At 33.5% G+C, this 21,281-nt stretch overlaps 2 protein-coding genes across 3 annotated transcripts in view; both read left to right on the top strand.

Moving 5' to 3' along the window:
* LOC115977324 (putative disease resistance RPP13-like protein 1) overlaps positions 1–21,281 on the top strand; it is an 87,178-nt gene that overhangs the window by 14,824 nt on the left and 51,073 nt on the right. The gene's annotated exons all lie outside the window — the stretch shown is intronic.
* On the top strand, positions 14,515–15,763 carry LOC115973894 (G-type lectin S-receptor-like serine/threonine-protein kinase At1g61490). The gene is made up of 2 exons (XM_031094135.1): positions 14,515–14,894; positions 15,357–15,763. The coding sequence occupies exons 1-2, from the start codon at positions 14,765–14,767 to the stop codon at positions 15,761–15,763; spliced, it is 537 nt and encodes a 178-aa protein (XP_030949995.1). The 5' UTR covers positions 14,515–14,764.

The raw sequence follows: 21,281 nt of genomic DNA, 5'->3' as shown, positions 1-21,281 counted from the left end.
TTTTTTAAGAGTAGTATTTATTACAGCTGCTTCAAGTCGCGATTTCAATTGCTTTTTCGCATGTGTGTAAAGGTGTGTGCATTATATTGTTTACAACAAGTTTTAGCCTTTTTTTTTTAAGATTAGGTGTGCCAGTGGCAATGGACCTTTCTTTATTTATTTTTATTTTTTTAGAGTTGAGAGGTGAACTTGAGAGTTAAGAGTTAGACTTGTGTGTGTATATAAATACACCTCATCATCCTATTCCGCAATTCATACCTCACAAATACAATCTAAAGTCATTTTTCTATACATATAAAATTAGGTCTAAGTTTCTGTTATGTGACACATTCCTTAACTTTTCACCTTAGCAAAATTTTAAATGTATGTCCAAGTATTAATTCATTGTCATGTCTTAAGTGGATAAGTGCATTTATTTTGATATATTTCTTAATCATAGGTGATGCAATAATTATTGATTTATGTAAAAGGAGTTTATATGATTATTTTTATAAAATTTATATCAAATACAATTGATTTGGAATATATGTAAATATATGAGTCTTAACGCTGAGAGAATAGAAAAGTAAAATGATAAAAAATAAAAAATAAAAAAAAAACGTTTTAGTTTTCCTTGGATGCTTGATAGAAAAAATGGAAAAATGAAAGAATAGAAAATGTGATTTTAGAAAATTTTCTTATTAAACCCACTGCCACCACCCACCAGGAAAAGCCATGTTCATCTCTAATTGGAGCCAAATTAGTGTCTATTCAATCCTATCATAAGGTTTGGGTTGATTTTAGTTTTCTTTTTTAACCCAAAACTTAAAAGTTGAAGAGAGCATGCTGTAAAGATATCAATCTCTAAGCTATTGCAAATTAAGTGTCTATTATATTCGGACCTTTTATTTATTCATTTATTTATTTATTTATTTTATTTCGATAGTTACATTGGAGGCTGGGAGGATTTAAATCCTACTTCCATTAGAAAAACTAAGAGATGCTAGATGAGCTATAAAATCCTTGGTTAAACTCTAAACATTAATAATTTATAAAGATGTAATATTGTTGTGTAATTTTTTTTTAATTGAGTTTGAGTTTTTTTTTTTTTTTTTTTTGAGAAAAAAAAATCAAGAGTTGTGAATTGTGTTATAATAGTATAATTTATAATATATATAAAATCAAAGAAGTTTAACTTTTGGTTGCTTCATAAAATTTTGCCAAGTTTTGAGGCCTCACCATTTTAAACATCATTCTTCTAATATATGTTTTCTAATTGAATTTAGATTCTATTATATATTTCTTCTAAAAAAAAGGATTCTATTATATATTTAAACCCTCCATTAGAATACTCCCACATCATATTTTATTTATATTGTAGAATAAATAGTTCCATATATGAATACAAACATAATAAATGCCTATTAATAACTACTATAATTATCAATTTTATATTTAAGACAAAGAATAAAAAAAAAAAGTTATATTTTGTTTAAATTTCTTGTGTGTTGCACAAGTTGTTCACTAGTTATTTTAGTATTTAAAGAAATTAAATTTATATCCCATTCATTTAAAGGCACCGCATGGCAGCAAAATCCTGACATTTTAAAAAAAAAAATTCTTTTTTTTTGCAAATTAAAAAAAAAAAAAAAATGCCATGAGACTGCACCACAATTTGTTGGCTAGTGGTTGAAAATGTTGAGAAAGGACGCTCTTTTTCGGGGATTATGCATATGCAACCTGAGTAAAAAAAGAGAAAAAGGCAAAGAACAAATAACACTGAGATTTATGTGATCAGTAACATGCCTACATTCATAGGAGAAGTCATAAGTGATTTCACTATGAAAATTAGAGCTGCAACAAATTTATATTATTTGAATTTAAGTATCCTAACCAACTACTGATTTCACTAGGAAAATTAGTGCTGCAACAAATTTATATTATTCGAATTTAAGCATCCTAGCCAACTTGTTGACGCTCCTTTCACTTTGCTACCTCCCACCCCACGAGGCCCCTAAACTAGAGACCATTACTACTGTCTTATTCAAAATATGAGCCACCATCTCTAGGCATTCTTGTCCTCCTTCAAGATCTTGAATGCATGAATCCAATTTCTCATACTGGTTTTGTACAATCTTGAGGATTCCATCATAATTGCTTATCTTGTGACCAAGATTGCAATGCAACATTTATCTTTGAAATTGCAAGGTAACAGATAGAGCAGGATCTTTTTCTAGGTAACAGATAGCGCAGGATCTTTGAAATTGACCAAGATTGCAATACAGCAGGATCTTTTTCTAGGCAATACAACAATTATTTTTGCATTTATCTAACCCCATTAGTCAAAGATTTCAAATTAACCAAAGTACTAAAACAATTAGACAATATAATTGAAATGCAACAAAGTCAGAAGAGAACTCTGAAGAACATACCATTTCATAAGAAGAAGAAGAAGAAAGTGAACTCCGACAAAGAAAGCTAAAGTAAATAAGCCAAAATTCGTTAAAAAAGTTACAGTCAAACATCTTCATGAGCAACTTTTAGGCAATGTCAAGAACATAATTGTATGATTTAAGCCTATCAGTTCCAACTACCATTTACATATATTGGTAGAATATGTCCATAAAGAAGTTTTTGGAATAGAAAGAGAGTGGAAGTATTAAGGATTTTCGTGGTTTTGATGGCCTATGCTTATAATGGAAATCCCGTAACAAGCTACATCTTTTTTGTTCTAAATTGTATGATATAAAGAAATCCAATGAAGGTTATAAATAGGTTTACATTAGATCCATTTGACAACCTTAAAATCATGGTAGCTAATGGTATTACAAAACAAAAATATTTTTTAAAACCATGGTGTAGTCTATTTATGATATAGGTCTTCATCGTATTACATCAAACACAGAAGTATCATTCAGTCAAAATAAATCCAAAGAAAAACAAAAGGACAGATGCATTAGGAATGAGACCACAAAAAAAAGCATGCTCACCTTTGAGAGACACTGCTCGCAGTTGCTTAAGTCACAACTCACAAACAGAGAGAGAGCGAAGAGTGTCAAACCACTGGAGTGTGCAGATGTTGAGTGACTGAGGCCAACATACTCAACAAAGAAAAGATTAGTTCATAATAGACAAAGAAAATTGAACATAAGAGAACAGAAAGGGAGGGAGAGAGAGAGGTTTGCTTTGTTATCGTTGATGGAGCAAGTTGAAATGCGTAGAGAATGACAAGATAAGGATGCTTTGCTTTGTGAGTTTTCTGCAAGGGGCAAACATTTTGCCAAAATGTATTCTGTTGACCAGTAAGTTTGTTTCTGGATCATCTGTGTCTTCTATCCTACCAAACACAAGAAAATGTGAGAAAAAAAATTTTCCATCAAAACAAACAGAACATAAATAAGAATTTGGCACTAAATAACCCAAAAAATAAAGAAGGTTCAATCAAACAACCAAATCATGTTTATATGGTTGATTTGCATTAACTTTCCCTGTACTCGTTTCTTGATACAAGTTTATTAAAACCGGTAGTAAAAGATGGTTGTACATAATTAGAAAAAAAAATAAAGCAAAAAAACAAGACAGCTATAATTTATTCCTAAAACTATATTAGAGACAACAAATTTCACAACTTTTTTCATAAGGGTAAAACTTAAGTGCATGCATCACATTATGTTTCCTAGTTAAATTCAAGCACTTGGTTGCATTGAGAAATAAAATACAAACAATGCAATTTTTTCCAAGGACAATTGATTCAATGCATGAATCATTGAAAAAAACTAAAGTTATATATTACGGTGACCCCAAGTATAATGTGGAAACTTAATTTATGGAATGTTGTAAAATTGTTGTGAATTTTTGTTGTATCCCAAGCTTACAGCTATAATTTATTCCTAAAACAATATTAGAGACAACAAAATTTCACAACTTTTTTCATAAGGGTAAAACTTAAGTGCATCACATTATGTTTCCTAGTTAAATTCAAGCACTTGGTTGCATTGAGAAATAAAATACAAACAGTGCAATTTTTTCCAAGGACAATTGATTAAATGCATGAATCATTGGAAAAAACTAAAGTTATATATTACGGTGACCCCAAGTATTATGTGGAAACTTAATTTATGGAATGTTGTAAAATTGTTGTGAATTTTTGTTGTATCCCAAGCTTTATAGTTGCACATACCAAACGGTTGGTATTTCAATCAAATAAGAGCACTAAAAGTTGAACTTAAAATTATAGTATCTTAATTTACTATAATGTCTAACTTGCATGTGTTTGCATGTCTCTATGCAAATATAATTTTCACTAGGTTTTTGTGCCAATTTAGGATTTTTTTTAAAAAAATAACTATAAATCCGAAACAATATTATTAGTTGGGCAACTTTCCAAACTATTTGCATTTCTAACAATTCGAGTCTAATAAACTCGATTTTGCCATTTAAAAATGCACTTGAAAATCGAGTGTGAGAAACTTGAGTTTGAAAATCGAGTGTCTCACACTCGATTTTTAAGTGTATTTTCAAATGGCAAAATCGAGTCTATTAGACTCGAATTGTTAGAAATTCAAATAATTTGGAAAGTTGCCAACTAATAAAATAGTTTGAAGGATTTAGTTATTTTTTAAAAAAATCCGCCAATTTAGATTGAAGGCTTCATGTCATAAATTTATTAAGCTAGAGATCTGTGTTCGCTTACAGGAGGTGTGAAGCAACCAACAGAGTTCTATCCTACTTTTGAATCTGCCAATAGTTCATTGGCAGTTTTAATATAAGATGTCAATCCCCCAAGATAGCTCGAATAAAGCCAAACAACTTGGAGCATAATTGCAGTTAGAAGAAGGAATGAAAAGACAAGTAGCTAATTTAAAATTAATCAAGCACATGAAGAACCATGGTTAAGATCCTCTTCAAAAACCCAAAAACAGAACAAACTAAAAAAAACAGATGAAAAGACAAACTCTTTTTAAGGAGGAAAAAGAAGATTCTCAATTAAGTCATGCATGAGGCATTGGACCATTGGTGTTACACGCAGAAAACAAAATAAATAAAATTTTGCCATTTCCAGTTCGCCCCTTTTAACTAAAAGGATTTGTATTTTTTTTTTTGAATATTCTGTGGGACCTTATTATTAGCAATGAAAACCTACTGGCATGTTTAATCTCAATCCATAAATCAATATCAAAAACTTCTTTATCCTTAATATTTGCTAGTTCTATGAATTACCTACACCCCAAATCCCAAACAATTTCTTACAAAACCAAACAGTCCCAAAAATTTCTCACCAACCAAACGAGCCAAATAACTCCAAAACCCAATTCCAGCCACAACACAATAATCAGCTTAAGCTGATATACTTTGAAGAATTAGAGTTCCCTTAAGAAATTAAAATAGGAAAATATGAACTGTTACACCCCGCATACTTATCATACTTCACCTATATACAAAACATGAAAACAAAGTCATCTCAAATTGCAAGAGTAACCTCTGTAGTAAACCAAAGATCCCCTCTGATTGCATATCAGCAGTTCCTTGCAAAGTACTTATCATACATAAGTCCACAAGTACTACTAAGAGAACAAAATTTCTATTGTTAATCCACTGTCACTCAAGAAGGCTTAATAGCACAACTAATTAAATGCATACATAATGAAGCCCTTTAATTTCTCGGAGATGGCTCACATATAAGAGCAAAACATATCACAACTATATATGATTCCTGTAGTCAAGGAGAGAATTTGGATCAACTGTGTTGATATATTAAATATGTTGTATGTTATGTTTATAAAAATCAACTCTAATGTTTATTTGCACACATAAGCTATTAGATTTTCTTTCATACATTTTATCGAACACAAATGCACAGTTCTTATAAGTCCATAAGAGAGGTTAATAATTAACAGTTCAACCATGGAAAATTTTATTAATTTGTTATCAACACATGGAAAGTGACACCAAATTAATTGAAATAGGAACACATATATAGTCAAGTTCAAATGATTAGAACATAAATATACATACAGGAGGCCCTTTTTCAATTTGGCTCAGGCATTTTGTCAAACACTTTGAGGGCGATGGGATTGCCTCTCTTAACATGCAATGAGGAAGTATCAAAAGGTACTAATTTTTGTAGGTAAGATTCTAGGGGTTATTTGTAAGCTAGACATTGAGAAAGCCTATGATCATGTGAATTGGGAGGCTCTTCTAGATTTGTTGAAGAGAATGGGATTTGGGGTGAGATGGTGTAGATGGATCCGTGCATGTATATCTTGTGATTCTAAAATTTGTAAGTAATTAATCATGAATTGGAGAGCTGGAGAGGGGGAGACATTGCAAAAACATTGCTGACATCACTTAGTATTTAGATCCAAATTGTTGTTATGCTATTTCTAGTTTATTTGTGAGATTCCTTTTGTTTCCCCTACTTCAATATATATGTATATATATCAAATGGATAGCAATGGATGGAAGGCTGATTGCTAGACTGAATTGTACATTCAACAGGAACAGGTGAGACCTCTCTTTCAAGGTAAAATGGCTTCCTAAACTCTAAATGCAAAATCCCAATACCATACTTGTCAAACAGCTTGCCTGCCAGAACACACCCTCTCATTTCAGAGTTCAATGACCACTTGTTCAGATCAAGGGCTTCCGAATCATCTTCACGACTTCACCAAGAAGCAACAGACTGAATGGCCTTCCGGATTTGCGTGATTGTGTTGATAAGTTGCTTCAGCTGCAATTTACTCAACAAGCCTTGGCCCAAGAGCATGCAGCACAAGACGTGGGGTTGGAGATGAGATCAAAGTCGAGCAGCTGGTCATTTGTTTCCAAGCTGATGAGGATTCAGAAACAAACACAAATGAACTTGAGAAGGTGGATGCAGCATTACAACCTCTCATGACTCATAAGCCATGACTCATGAGTCACAAGATAAGCAAATCTGATTACATCACGCATGTTGGAAATGTGAAAAACTGGCTGGAGAAATCAGAGTCTAGCATTCATGATCTCAATGAAATGCTTCAATGCTTGTTAAGGTGTCTAATCAAACCAGAGTTAGCCTTCTTAACATCTTCAACTACTAGCCCAAATTGCATGTTTGTTCAAACTTTAAGTGCAAGTGGTCTTTCTTTTCTGACGTAAATCAATATACTACACAGTCATTAAAACTGGTTTTGCACTGAACTGTCTTCTAGAGGACTAATTTTACAGCTGGGATGGTTTAAAAGTACTATATACTTTTTGGCATTTTTAGTTCTTCAAATTTCCTTCCAATGCAAATAAACGATTAAAACAAGTAGATCTAAACGATACTCATTAAAAAAAAAAAAATCAAAATCATAATGCATAATATGATATAATTATCTCTGACATGAAACGATTAAGAACCAGAGACAATGGCCTCGTTGGAACCGGACTAACTGAAGGCTGAAGCTCCTTATAGGAAGGGAAAAATAGACATTAAACACTTATAACACCTCAAAAATCCAAAAAAATAATTTTAATTTGGTATACCAAAAAAAAAAAAAAAAAAAAGAACCCAAAAAGTTAAATTGGTACCCAAAAAAAAGAAACATTACCCATCTAGCCAATGCCTCAGTTTTGTGACCCTCCAAATACGAACAAAACCTCTCCTTTGACCAATTCCAAAGCACCAATATTTAAATTACATCTCAATAACTAGAAAATTAAGCCGGTCTCTGTATCCTTGCACTAGAATGTCTATTATTATTATTATTATTATTGTGGGTTCCAATAGTTTGTGGTCCTGGCCCACTTATTCATGGGGGTCAAAAAGGCCCAAGCCGAGGAGGGTTATAGCCCAAGACCGTTAATACAAGTATAAAACCGCCTTGGGACACAACCGAGGACGAGTCAGTCCTCGACATGTTCGAGGTCCCACAAAATGAAAGGACAGAAATGATGTAAAAACAACTAGGAAAAAAATCTAAAGTATCTGCGCTAGTAGAAAATAGTGTGCTGGAAAGTATGGCGATTAGGAAAAGCTGCCCATACTGCCATTCATTACTCTGCACCTGACAGAACCATACTCTCAACTGTTACAACCATCCCCAACCACTTTAGGTATGGGCTGATGGGACAAATATCTGTCCTAGAAAGTCAAACCTACACGTGGGCACTGGAGAATGGCTGCACACTGGTATAAAAGGAAAAATAAGCCATTAAGGGAGGGGGCTGGGAAAAATGGCAAAAAACCAGAGCCTCCCAGCCCGCCTCCAGGAGAAAGACTCCTAGGGCGAAAATGACCTATTCATGTATAAACACCATGAGAAACCCACCGTCTGGTGACTGAGGCCTAACCTTTCAAACCCACGTTCTACAAATGATGTTGTTTGGGCCTTTTTACGTATGAACTCAACACTGTTATGGTTCGTTACGAATCGTGCCCTCACAATTATTATAATATTTTTTTGAGAGAAAGAAAACCTATTAACTTAAATGACAATATCTCATAAAAAAAAAAATTTAAATGACAATAAAAAAAATTTTAAAAATAGTAAAAAAAAAAAAAATTTAAGATGAGGAATATTGGAGAGGAAACTAGATTTGGTAAGATGAAGTTGCCTTTATTAGTATGCTTCAATTGTATTGGAGCTCTAAATCTTCTTTCTCATATATAATAAGGTAAGAGATTTTCCATCATATCAATTTGGAGAAATTTTTTTCTTTTTTGGGAGATAGTTTAAACTTATGACGTACATCCGCTCTTGATGATAACTATTTATCATCAAACCAAGACATTAATCAGTTTTTGGCGTAGACAGGGATTGAACCCACAGGAGAAATTTTTTTTCAATTCAGTATGTAAACTTTATGAGCATACTATAATATAATTTTAATAACATATTTAAAAAAAAATTATAATCAATACTTTATTTAATAATTAGTTGAATTTTTTAGATAATGTAATAATTATGTGACTGCTTTAGATGAATACAATAATATATTTTTACTAACATACTTTAAAAATAATATATAATCAATACTTTATTTAATAATTATTTGAATTTTTTACATAACATAATAATTGTGTGACTGTTTTAGATGACTAATAACTAATAAGTCTTATGATTAAAATATAGGTAGATGATTATCCAAACCGTTTGAGGAGATCACTCCTACTCAGCTACAAGACTGTTTTAAGTAGTAAGTTCTTATTAGTTGTTATAGATAGGGTAAAAAAGTAATTTAAGTTGTGAGATTCAAATTAGAACCAATAACAGCTTATCAACTATGATATGTTGTGAAAAATATTGTAGACGTAACATCTTTTTATATAATATGTCCTTTCTAAACATGTAAGGAGAGTACTATTTTCACTTCTTAGTTTGCTGCTTTAATAGCCCTATCTCAGTTAGGTGGATCAATTTTAAATCTTTTAGGTGCCGTGTCAAAATGACACCCCTAATTTTGAATACTAAAAATGTGGAAGAGTTTGTTTTAAAATGTTTTTATTTTATTTTAAATTAACTAATTAACAAACCAAAAAAAAATAGAATTTATTTTTTATTTTTTATTTTTTATCTATAGGTTAGTGTATTAGTGAAATAAATATAAAAGTTTGGAATTCAAATTGTAGCATTCCCAAATTCTGCAATTTGTGGTAAGTGGTAACGTTACCTGTTATCATCGACATGTATTAATAGAACAAAGGATTAAGGGGGAAAAACCTTAAAATATAGTTTTAAAATCTTTGAAGTTTTATTTAAAAAAGAAAAAAGAAAAAACCTTTATCACTTAATTGTGCAGTGCATGAAGTACTATTTCTATACTTTTTATTTTGGTCTATCCTTTTTATTTTGGTTTGTTCATTTGGTGAGCCAGTGAGTAGAAACTTTTGATCAAGATCAGTTCCAGTCATTAGGATACTTAAGCTCGGTTAGTTGGTTTGTCATTTAATAATTAGAAAGATGAGAAACCTACACCATAAAGAATACAGGTTTCTTAGGTCTTGATTTGAAAATGTGTGTTTTAGTTTAAGATTGACTTAGCTTGACTACTTACCCCAAAACCCGAATATTTCAAAGTTCATGATGGTTCTACAGTTCATCTGAGAGGGTGTCACTCTACTGTAGAAGTAACTAATAATTTTCAAATAAAAAAAAAAAAAAAAAAGCTTTTAACTAGTTTGAGGTTGTCTTCTTTCAACCTACTATATAACAATTGAAGGGATCATTCATATGTAATTTTAGTTACATAAATTTTTAAATAAATTATATGGTTTGTTTAAATATATAATAAAAATTTAAATAGGTCAAAACCAATTTTGAGCTAAACTTTGTCAATTTTCAGTTATATAAATAGAGGATTGTTACGCTCATAACATTTTCACGACAATCACAATAAATCTTAGGTGACAAATTATTACTAGTTTTAATTTGGATACAACATTAAAATTATTTTTTTTATCCGTTAATAACGTGCAATAACAACCTAATATCTAGTATTTATTGTAAAAATACTAGAGACATAACATTTCCCATATAGATATCTATATAGATACAAGAAAAATGCTGAAAATACTACAAAAATTTTATTAAAAATAATAATAAAATAAGGTGGCAAGAATGTGTTTGAAACTTCCTACCGACATTATGTAACTTATTCATTTAAGTTGATTCCCAAAGGTGGAATTAATAATGGTTGCCTTCCAAATGTCACGAGCACTAATAAAGTTACCAATAAAACAGTCTAAAGTTTTTGTATTATTCTTACTTTAATTATACGGTGAGCACCAATAATGCTGTCGAGGTTGGCGTGCTTCATTTTTTTGTACTATCTTTCTATGTAACTTTATGTGACTATTTGGAATCAAGTAGGCTAGATCAATCGTGTACAGTCAGATCACCAACTGAGAAAAAGCAAAAGAAGAAATCAAAAAAAAAAAAAAAAAAATCCAAAACAAAGAACACCCTGTTCAGTCTTCATTCTCAACAAATCTTAGTAGTTAATTGTTATTAGTTTAAATTTGAATCTAACACTAAGATTACTTTTTTGTCCCAATAATAACAACTAGTAATAACCTATCATTTAAAATTTGTTGTAAAAATATTGTAAAAATATTGTGGATATATCATTTTACATATTAAAAATTTTCCTTTCTCACCTAAACTCAAATTTTTGGCTTGTTAAACAAAAAAAGTTGAATAAACCAAAGAAAACAAAAGTTGAATAAACCATAGAGTACTGTAGCTGGAGCCATTAACTCTTTTCATATGGTTAGTAGATAGTAGTAGAGGTAGATCAGTAGAAGTGGAAATTGGTAATCACCAATAATGCGGTCAAACTGGGCGTGCTTCATTTTGTTTCTTTTATATGTAAATTTATATGAGTCTTTCTCAAAAGTAGGTTATACCAATCATGCAATGCCAGATCACCAATTGAGAAAGTAAAAGAAGAAATTAAAAAAGAGAAAAAAGTTTCACGGGACAAAGAAAACCTCTTAGCACATCAAACCCTCTTAGAATGCCTATTATTATTTTGAGAGAAAGAAAACCTATTAACTTAAATGACAATAAATTTTAAAAAAAGAAAAAGAAAAAAAAGTTGAGGAATATTGGAGAGGAAATTAGCTTTGGTAAGACGAAACTGTCTTTATTGGAATGCTTCAATTGTTTTGGAGCTTTATATCTTCCTTCTCATATATAATAAGGTAAGAGATTTTCCATCATATCAGTTTGGAGAAATTTTTTTGAATCCACTATGTAAAATTTATGAGCTTACTATAATATATTTTTACTAACATACTTTAAAAAAAATTATAACCAATACTTTATTCAATAATTATTTGACATTTTTAGATAACATAATAATTATGTGACTGTTTTAGATGACTAATAAGTCATATGATAAAAATATAGGTAGATGATTGTCCAAACCATTTGGAGAGATGGCTCCTACTCAACTACTAGACTGTCTTGCTCCTCAAAAAAAAAAAAAAATATATATATATATATATATATTTTATATATATATATATATATATATATATATATATATATAAAAGGCTACAAGACTGTCTTATATAATATGCCCTCTCTAAACATGCCAAGAGAGTACTATTTTCACATCTTATTTTGTTGCTTTAATACCCTTATCTGGTTTAGGTGAATCAATTGTAAATCTTTTAGGTGCCTTGTTGAAATGACACCCCTAATTTTGAATACTAAAAATGTGAAAAAATTTGTTTAAAAAAAAAAAAAAAAAAAAAAAAAAATGAAGAAATTTTTATCTAAAGGTCAGTGTACTGGTGAAATAAATATAAAATTTTAAATTCAAATTGTAGCATTCACAATTTCTACATTTTGTGGTAATGTAACCTGTTTTAAAGAATCATATATTTGTATAAAACTGACGGGGAGTATGGAACTACCCCCTTTGAATAGCCATTTGATTAAAAGAGCAGTGGAAAATTTTCGAAAAGTTTTATATATATAATAAAAACCCCTTTATCACATAATTGTGTAGTGCATGAAGCACTATTTCTATGCTTCTTATTTTGGTTTGGTTAGGCAGCAGTGAGTCGAAACTTTCGAGCAAGATCAATTCCAATCATTAAGATAATAAGGGAGTGTTTGGTACCGTTGTTTTAATAATAGTACACATATTTTCACACATTATTTTATTTACACGTATTTTTACAAAATACGAATAACATTACTAGAAGTCTTTTACCAAACTAATCCTTAATAATTACTACAATACAGGCCTCTTGGACCTCGCTGCCAAAAGGTGTGTTTTAGGTTAAGATTGGATTAGCTTTACTTTAATTACCCCAAAATCCGAATATTTTTAAACTCTTGATGGACCAAGTATACATATGAGAGGATGTTATTGTAATGTTGAAGTATCTAATAATTTTTCATTAGGACAATTATTGGTTTATATATTAATATTATAATGTAAATTTATTGTAAAATATTAAATGAATGTAAACATTTGTAATTAGTGTATACTGTTGTACCTTTGTTTAGTTAACAATGAAAATCTTACATTAATTAATATATAATGTAAAACGATATAAATACAATAATTTAAAAAGATAATAAATACAGAGAAAATGTAAAAGTAGTACAAACATGGCAAAATGAGTTTGAAACTTACAACCGACAGTTACTATTATTTGAGTTGATTCCTGACGGTGGAAGTAATAATGGTTGCCTCCAAAAGTCATGAGCACTAATAAAGTTACCAATAAAGCAGTCAAAAGTTTTGGTTTTTTCCTCACTTTAGAGTATTTTTATCAGCGATCTAAAAAAAATGTCATTTTGACACATCAAAAACTCACTTTATCATTTTAACACATCATTTTACAGCATATCATTTATCAGATGTTCTATACTTCAATTCTATACATTAAAATAATATTTACTACACATTAAAATAATATATTACCTCCTCCTCCCTATCCCTATCACTATTATCATCATCATTATCATCACCAACAGCCACCATCGGCACAAACACCGACGGCCACCACCGATGCCTCAAAAAAAAAAAAAAATACAACCAGAGAGATCGGCACAAACCCACATTTGCCAACGTCACGTCAAAAAACACACACACACACACACAACCAAAGAGATCGGCACAAACCCACATCTGCCAATGCCACCTTATTAAAAAAAAAAAAAACACAACCAAAGAGATCGGCATTAACCCAAACCCACCGCCGGCACAAATCCACATCCACCACCGGTAGAAACTCACATCAACCAAATTAAACAAACCACATCCCAAATCCACCAATTCAATTATAAAATTAATTACAATTTACACTAAAAAAATCATAAATTGAATCGCAAAAAACCCAATTTTTTTTCTCTCCTCCTTCAGTGTTTGCTACCTTTCAAGAGCGACAATTAGATCAGGACAACCGTCTCCATCACCATCATTGATGGAAGTTTTCACTTCTAGCCACCGTGTCCTTCACACTGGAGTTTCTCTTCGTCGCAAAGTGGGTCAGTGGTCAGTGGCGAGCCTGGGCAGTCTCTATCTCTTGGCATGGCAAGACGGCGTGGCGAGACGACTTGGCATGATGGCGTGGCGAGACGGTGTGGCGAGAATGCCAGACAGAGAGAGAGAGAGATGGGTTGCAGACGGAGAGCCGGAGAGAGACAAATAATGGAGGAGAGAGAAAAAACGAATTAAATAAAGCCAAATAGTAATGGCATTGTTGTCCATACCGTCTCATAGTTGAGATGGTACTGTAGACATGTTTCAAATTTTTTGAGATTTAGAACAACTGATAAGGGCTTATTTTTGTGTTTGGTGTGTCAAATGTGCCAAATATTTGATATTTGGCACATTGACGCATATGATGAGAGTGCTCTTATATGGTGAGCACTACTAATGCTGTCCAGGTTGGCGTGCTTCATTTTGTAACTTTATATGACTGTTTGGAATCAAGTAGGGTAGACCAATTATGTGCAGTCAAATCACCAACTGAGAACAAGCAAAAGAGGGAATCAAAAAAAAAAAAGAAAAAAAAAGAAAAAAAAAAAAAGAAACAAAGAAAACCCTATTCAGTCTTCATTCCCAGCTCATATCTCAGAAGAGTGTCTCTTTGGTTACTTCTTCATTTCCCATATTTGATATTTCCTTCTTTCCCACGAGCGAATCATGTCAGTTATCGGAGAGGTTGCTTTATCCTCTTTGTTTGAGGCGCTGTTTAACAAGTTAACCTCCTCTGATTTGTTGAAGATCTTTCAGCAAGAGCAAGTTCATGCTGACCTCAACTAGTGGAAGAAAACTTTACTGAAAATCCATGCTGTTTTGGATGATGCAGAAGAGAAGCGGGAGACATTTTGGGATGCTGATGCTCTTACAAAGTAGCTCGATCACTCTCTCAATGCCACGTTTCTCCTCAAAGCTTCGAACAACCAGACTTGAAAAAGGTACATCTTGATCTTCTCACTCTTTCTTTCGCTCTTTGAGTTAGGATTGTGCAGAAGCACTATTTCTATCCTTTTTATTTTGGTTCCATTAATATAATTAAAATAATCAGAGATTAGTTTGTGATTTAATAATTAGATGGATGAAACAAATTGATTAGCAACGCCAGAAAGAATTTGCTGAGTTCAGCTTTGGCGTGCTTCATTTTGTTTCTTTATATACTTTGTTTGTAATTTAATAATTGGATAGATGTATCTATATATGACGTTTGGAATCGCTTAGAGTGAAGATGAATCATATACAGCCATGTCACCAATAAAGAAACAAAAAGAATAAATCAAAGAAGAAAAAATAAAATAAAAACGACTTTCACAGAACAAGAAAACCTTTTAACTCCTAACTCAAATTTCAGAAGAGTACGTGTCTGCTAACTTCATTTCTCATAATTTCTTCTTTCCCAGCAGGATCCAATCATGTCAGTAAGACTGAAGGAGGATGTCAAAGGTGGAATCAGTCAGACTGTAGGCATAATGGTGACAAAGTTGATTTTAAAAGTGGTCGTTTTACTAATGTCGACAATCTTTTTCATCCCCGCTATTATAGTATTCCAGACACAAATCTTGCCATCAGTGACTGTAAAGTTAGTTGCTGGAACAACTGTAGCTGTGTGGCCTTTTATTATCTATATGAAAGTGCAACAGGGTGCAAATTTTGGACAAATATGACGAACTTCATTCCTGAAGATTCAACAGGATCAGAACGTCTCTATATCATAACGCCAGAGACTTCAAATTTAGCGAATCCCAATAATACAACGCCAGTGCCTTCAAATTCAACGAATCCCAATAATATAGCGCCAAAGGCTTCTTAGAGTGGTATGTTTACTAGTTTTTTGTCCTCCAAACTATATCGTTCATGTAGGACAAAAAACTAGTAAACATACCACTCTAAGAAGCCTTTGGCGCTATATTATTGGGATTCGTTGAATTTGAAGGCACTGGCGTTGTATTATTGGGATTCGCTAAATTTGAAGTCTCTGGCATTATGATATAGAGACGTTCTGATCCTGTTGAATCTTCAGGAATGAAGTTCGTCATATTTGTCCAAAATTTGCACCCTGTTGCACTTTCATATAGATAATAAAAGGCCACACAGCTACAGTTGTTCCAGCAACTAACTTTACAGTCACTGATGGCAAGATTTGTGTCTGGAATACTATAATAGCGGGGATGAAAAAGATTGTCTATATTAGTGAAACGACCACTTTTAAAATCAACTTTGTCACCATTATGCCTACAGTCTGACTGAAGATTTGTGACGTGAGTTGAACCCAGAACCCCACAAAAGTAAGGTACGGAAGATCTTCGATAATTGGGTTGGTTCGAATCAAAGTTTTGCTAGGTTGATGCAATCCAAGATTGTAGATGTTGACTCAAGACTAAAAAGAATTGTGACAGAAAAGAATGATTTGGGTTTGAGAGGAAGCATTGGGGGAAGGATTGGAACCGAAAGATCAAGGGTGCCCACTACTCTGGTGAACAAAGACCATACTTATGGCAGGGAAGAGGACAAAATGACTATCATCAAGTTATTGATGAGTAGTGAATTTAGTGATGCTAAACTCTCTCTGATTCCCATAGTTGGTATGGGAGATCTGGGTAAGACAACTCTTGCCCAACTAGCGTACAATGATGATGATGTCAACAGTTATTTTGATTTGAAAGCATGGGTTTGTGTTTTTGAAGAGTTTCACATTGTAAGGTTGACAAAAGTAATTCTACAATATATCACTTTTGAGCATTGTGATGATAATGATTTAAACTTAATACAAGTCAAATTGCTGTCGAGCATGGCAAGTGCTAATTTCAATGGAAGTAAATACTAAAAGAGAATGTTGCTGGTGAGGTTATGGCTTTCTATGCAATGATTGAATGAGGAACCAAATTGCAATAGGCTGTTATGGTGGGATGGCTTAGTTGAAATCCATAGTCCTTTATCAGAAAATTTGTGAAGGCATGTCCTTTGTATTATGAAAGGAGAAGTGGCTGCACTTGTACTTAACAGTAGCAGGTTTGCAGTCTTTGTTACGAAAAGCAAATACCAAGCTGGGAGATACAAGCTGTTAAGAAAGACTTTGCTTAATGTAGTATGTCTGTGATTTTCTAAGCTCTCAGCTTGCTAACTCTTGAGTTTCCTGTTTGATGCACATAGCCTGGTCTTCTTCTTATGCAACCTTTATGTTAAACTTCGTATGTACTGATGACAATTTTCAAGCTTGACAGTTTAAGAAATATAGTTCAAGATGCTGTTGTCATATCACCATTTTGACTAACGGGTTGAAAATTGTTGTTGACACTTTACTTTCAGCCATCAATGAATCCTGGCATAAAGAATAATCTGGACAGTATTGCACATTGTGCTCGAAATCATAGCTTTAAGATATACCACTATGGTGAATGCTAAAGTATACTAGTTAGTAAGACCATCATTCTGTCTCTTTTGGAATTTTTCTTGATAGTGAGAGCATAGAAATTTTAGCTTTGATTTGTAGTTTATCTTTTCATTTAAAAAATAAATAAAAAGAAAGATTTGTTCTTTAACTCAATTTCATTTCAAATTTTCAGCTGCTTTATGATTGAAGGTTGGATGCAAATTGGGCCAGTGATCCAGCATTGGATTGATTTATTGGATTCTTTCAAAGATGGTCACATTAGCTAAATTCTGGCATCAAGTAGTAAAAACTTTTTGTAAGGTTGAATTTATTCAACCATCTAATTGGTTTTATTCCGTGTCAAATTTGCTTGTAATTCAGCATTTAGTAACCCTGTATTTAGGTGAGTTTGATGTAAGGGTAGTGAGTGAGATAGAGTGAAGATTGCTCAAGAGTGTGCAAGAAAACAGAGACTCGCGGCTGCAAGCCGCCAGACGCAGCACACGTGCCAAGCATGCTGGAAGATGAACAGTCATGCAAGCTGGAGCACTACAGGACAAAGCAGGACAACTGGCCATACGGTTATCTCGCGACTGGATCTCGCGACTTAGTCAAGCCGCGAGGTCAAGCCGCGAGCCACCCCCTGTTTTGTAAAACCTGACGTTTCACATTCCTCTCCCACTCCAGTATAAATACCCCTTTTACCCACGATTGAAAGGGAGCTTCCAGAGAGAATTTTGAGAGAGAAACCCTAAAGAAAAACAAGATTGATTCACCCACGATCTATACCTTAGAGTCTCTTCAAATTCCTCAACTCTCTTCCTCTCCATTTTTAAATCCTTGAGAGGCATTATACCAAACCTGGTTCTCACCATCATCATCACTGTGAGACAGCTGTTTGGATTTCTGGGAAGCAGTTAGGAAAGAACCAATCTTCATTGGTTGATGCTACGGTCTAGTAGCGGAATCCGGGAAGTTAGAAAAGAAAAAAGGTTCGGCGCAACCTCGTTGGAGCAAGAAGCTTGGAGGGCTTAGGTGCACTAGGTAGATTAGGCTTGGAGGGTCTATTGCTGTCCATGTATCCCAACTGTATTTTCTAGTGGATTGTTTACCGCTTGGAGGGCGGCGGAGAGGTTTTACGCCGAGGGTTTCGGTTTCCTTTTCGATAACACATCGCGTGTTGTCTTTGTGTTTGCATCTTCCTTCCTCTCTATCTTTGCCTTTTTATTATCTGCTGTGGATTATATTTTGTTTTGGCTTAGATAGTTTTTACCAATTCCATATTATAGCATATGTTAAGTTTCCGCACACTAGTTGTTTGACATATTGCTTGAATTGGTTAAAGTGTAATTTGGGGGTTTAAACGTTCAAAGGTGTTTGTACACGTTTTTGAACTTTCACTTTTGTCTTGGTTTCTTATCTTTGTTATGTGTGAAGGTCAACTGAAATACAAAAGCTAATAAGGAAGACACGTTGACTGACTTATGCTATTTAGGAGGAACTTTGTTGCAGATATTGAATGAAACGAAGCAGCCTTTTGTAAGAATACATCTTCCAACAGAGGGTATAATATTGAAAACGACACTCTAGAACTTGAATTTATATCTTGCTAGCATTCAATGTGTTTCAAAACAAACACTAATTATAGGATAGACATGAAATTTAGATAGAAATGGGAAACTATAAACTCATATTTCTGTTTGTTTGATCTGGATTTAAGTTAATTTTAGTATGACAAGATGGTTCACCTGATTGTGTTTCAGTGGGAACAACCTTTAATTTTAGCAAAAATTCATTGCTGATGATAGACCCCGTATATTGCTTTGAAGTATACCTTATTAGCTGATTGTTCATTCTTTCTTTTTCCTTTTCTTCTCCATTTTGTTTTTCCATGTTTCTCTCTACTGTCCGTTTTATGGTTTGCTGAGCTTAAAGATTGGGGAAAGAAACTATTTAGGTCTGAGAGAGCAAACACCTAATCGACTTTTCATTTGTGTTCATGTAAATAAATATATCAGTGCTCCTTTCTCTGATCTTTTTTATCTTTCAAAACAGAAGCAAGTTAGAGAAAGTACTAGAAATTTGTGATGAATTCTTTCATTTTCAAAGTTGTCTTAAGATTAGTGTATGCTAAGGTACCTTCATTTCCATTAATATAGAACAAAAAACCAAGGTGTTGGTTGTCACTGAATTTTTATTTGTAAATTTTCAGGCAAATTTTACATTGGTTTTGTGATCAATGGGAGGCTAACCAGTTATTGTAGATATTCTAAACCATTGAAAACATGGAAATGGCGAGCACTTCCACTCATTTTGCAAGTTTGGTAATTACAAATATATTTTCTTATCTTCGTTTCATAATGTGCCACTGCTTTAAAGCATCCACAGCAGATGTTGTAAAAAAAATGTCATTTTGCCACACTAAAGACCTACTTTATTATTTTATCACATCATTTTACAACATCTCATTTATCAGATGTTTTATCATTCAATTCTATACATTAAAATAATATTTACTACACATTAAAATAATATATTATCTCATCCCATTTTCATTAACTACATCGACAGCCACCACCGGCCATCACCCCCACAGCCCACCACCACCACCACTGTCACCGCCCATAGCCCACAGCCTACCACCACCATTAAATCAGCCCAAATTGCAGCAAAAAAAAAAAAAAAAAAACACTAACAGCCACTACCGACCATCACCCCCACAGTCCACCACCACTGCCACTGTCACCACCCATAGCCCACAGCCCACCACCACCATCAGATCAACCCAAATTGCAGTAAAAAAAAAATAAATAAATAAAAAATAAAAAAAAACAAAAAAAAACCCACAACTAGAGAGAGGCAGAGTGAAAGGCGGACAGAGAGGAGAGGGAAAAGGGTGAGATCGACAGCGGCCTCGGGATGAGATTAGCGAGATCGAGCGTGAGTGAGATCGAGCGTGGCTGATCGAGTGTGGCGGAGCGCGCTGTTGTCGTCGAAGCTACGCCGTCGTCGCTGCTGGTAAACATCCAATAGAGAGCTCGTTCCCAAACGGAGCGAGCTCGATTGAAGTCCTTCTGAGACTCCTCCCACTATGCGTACTTGATCTAAACACTGCTATTCCATTGCAAGCGGCGGATTAGGTCTTCGAACTCCTTCCGCTTGCAAAGTCGGTACTCAAAGAGTTCAGTCGCATGGGTGATCTTCTGCTTCGGAGGCCGAATCTCAGCCTCTTGTCGTTCTCGTGCTTCATGGAGGATATGCTCGATGGTAATCTGAGTCGGCGTTGGAGTTTTGTTCTTGACACGTGTCGGTCTCGGAAGCTTCACCTCCGAAGAATGAGGGAACCGATACAGGGAGAAGAGAGAGGGAACCAGAGAGTGAGAGAGAAGAGGAAAGAAAAAATGAAGAGAGAGGAAAGAGAAAAGAGATTATAAAATAATAAATTTTTTACAACATTTGTCCATACTGTTGCAAATTTGCAACGGTACTATAGCCATGTTGTATAATTTTTGAGATTTGGCACATCTCATAAAGCACAATTTTTGTGTTTGGTGTAGTAAATGTGCCAAATATTTGGCATTTGGCACATTTACCACACCTGCTGTGGATGCTCTTATTTGTTCTGTATATTCTCCTTTGGTCTTCGTAAATAGTATAGTGCCTTCACTCCCTTGATGACTGATCGGATCCTGAATTTCTCAACAGGCACCTGCAATTCCTATAAGAAGCTTTTGGAAGCAAACACCATAATGCCAAAATCCTGTGTGTCTTTGAGGAAGGTTTCTGTCTTTGAGAACCTTGGTCAGTTAAAAGGTCATTTGTTGATCACCAAAGAATGCAACCACAACAAACAGTGCATGAAATTGATTTCGACTCTACTGAGGTTTGGATCCAAATCCATGGCTTGCCTTTGGACTCGGTGTTGAAGTGGGTATGGACTCTGAAGTTTCCATGATTT

This window comes from Quercus lobata, chromosome 2 (genome assembly GCF_001633185.2).
Source record: "Quercus lobata isolate SW786 chromosome 2, ValleyOak3.0 Primary Assembly, whole genome shotgun sequence".
NCBI lineage: Eukaryota > Viridiplantae > Streptophyta > Magnoliopsida > Fagales > Fagaceae > Quercus > Quercus lobata.
This window is presented reverse-complemented; position numbering and strand designations above follow the sequence as displayed.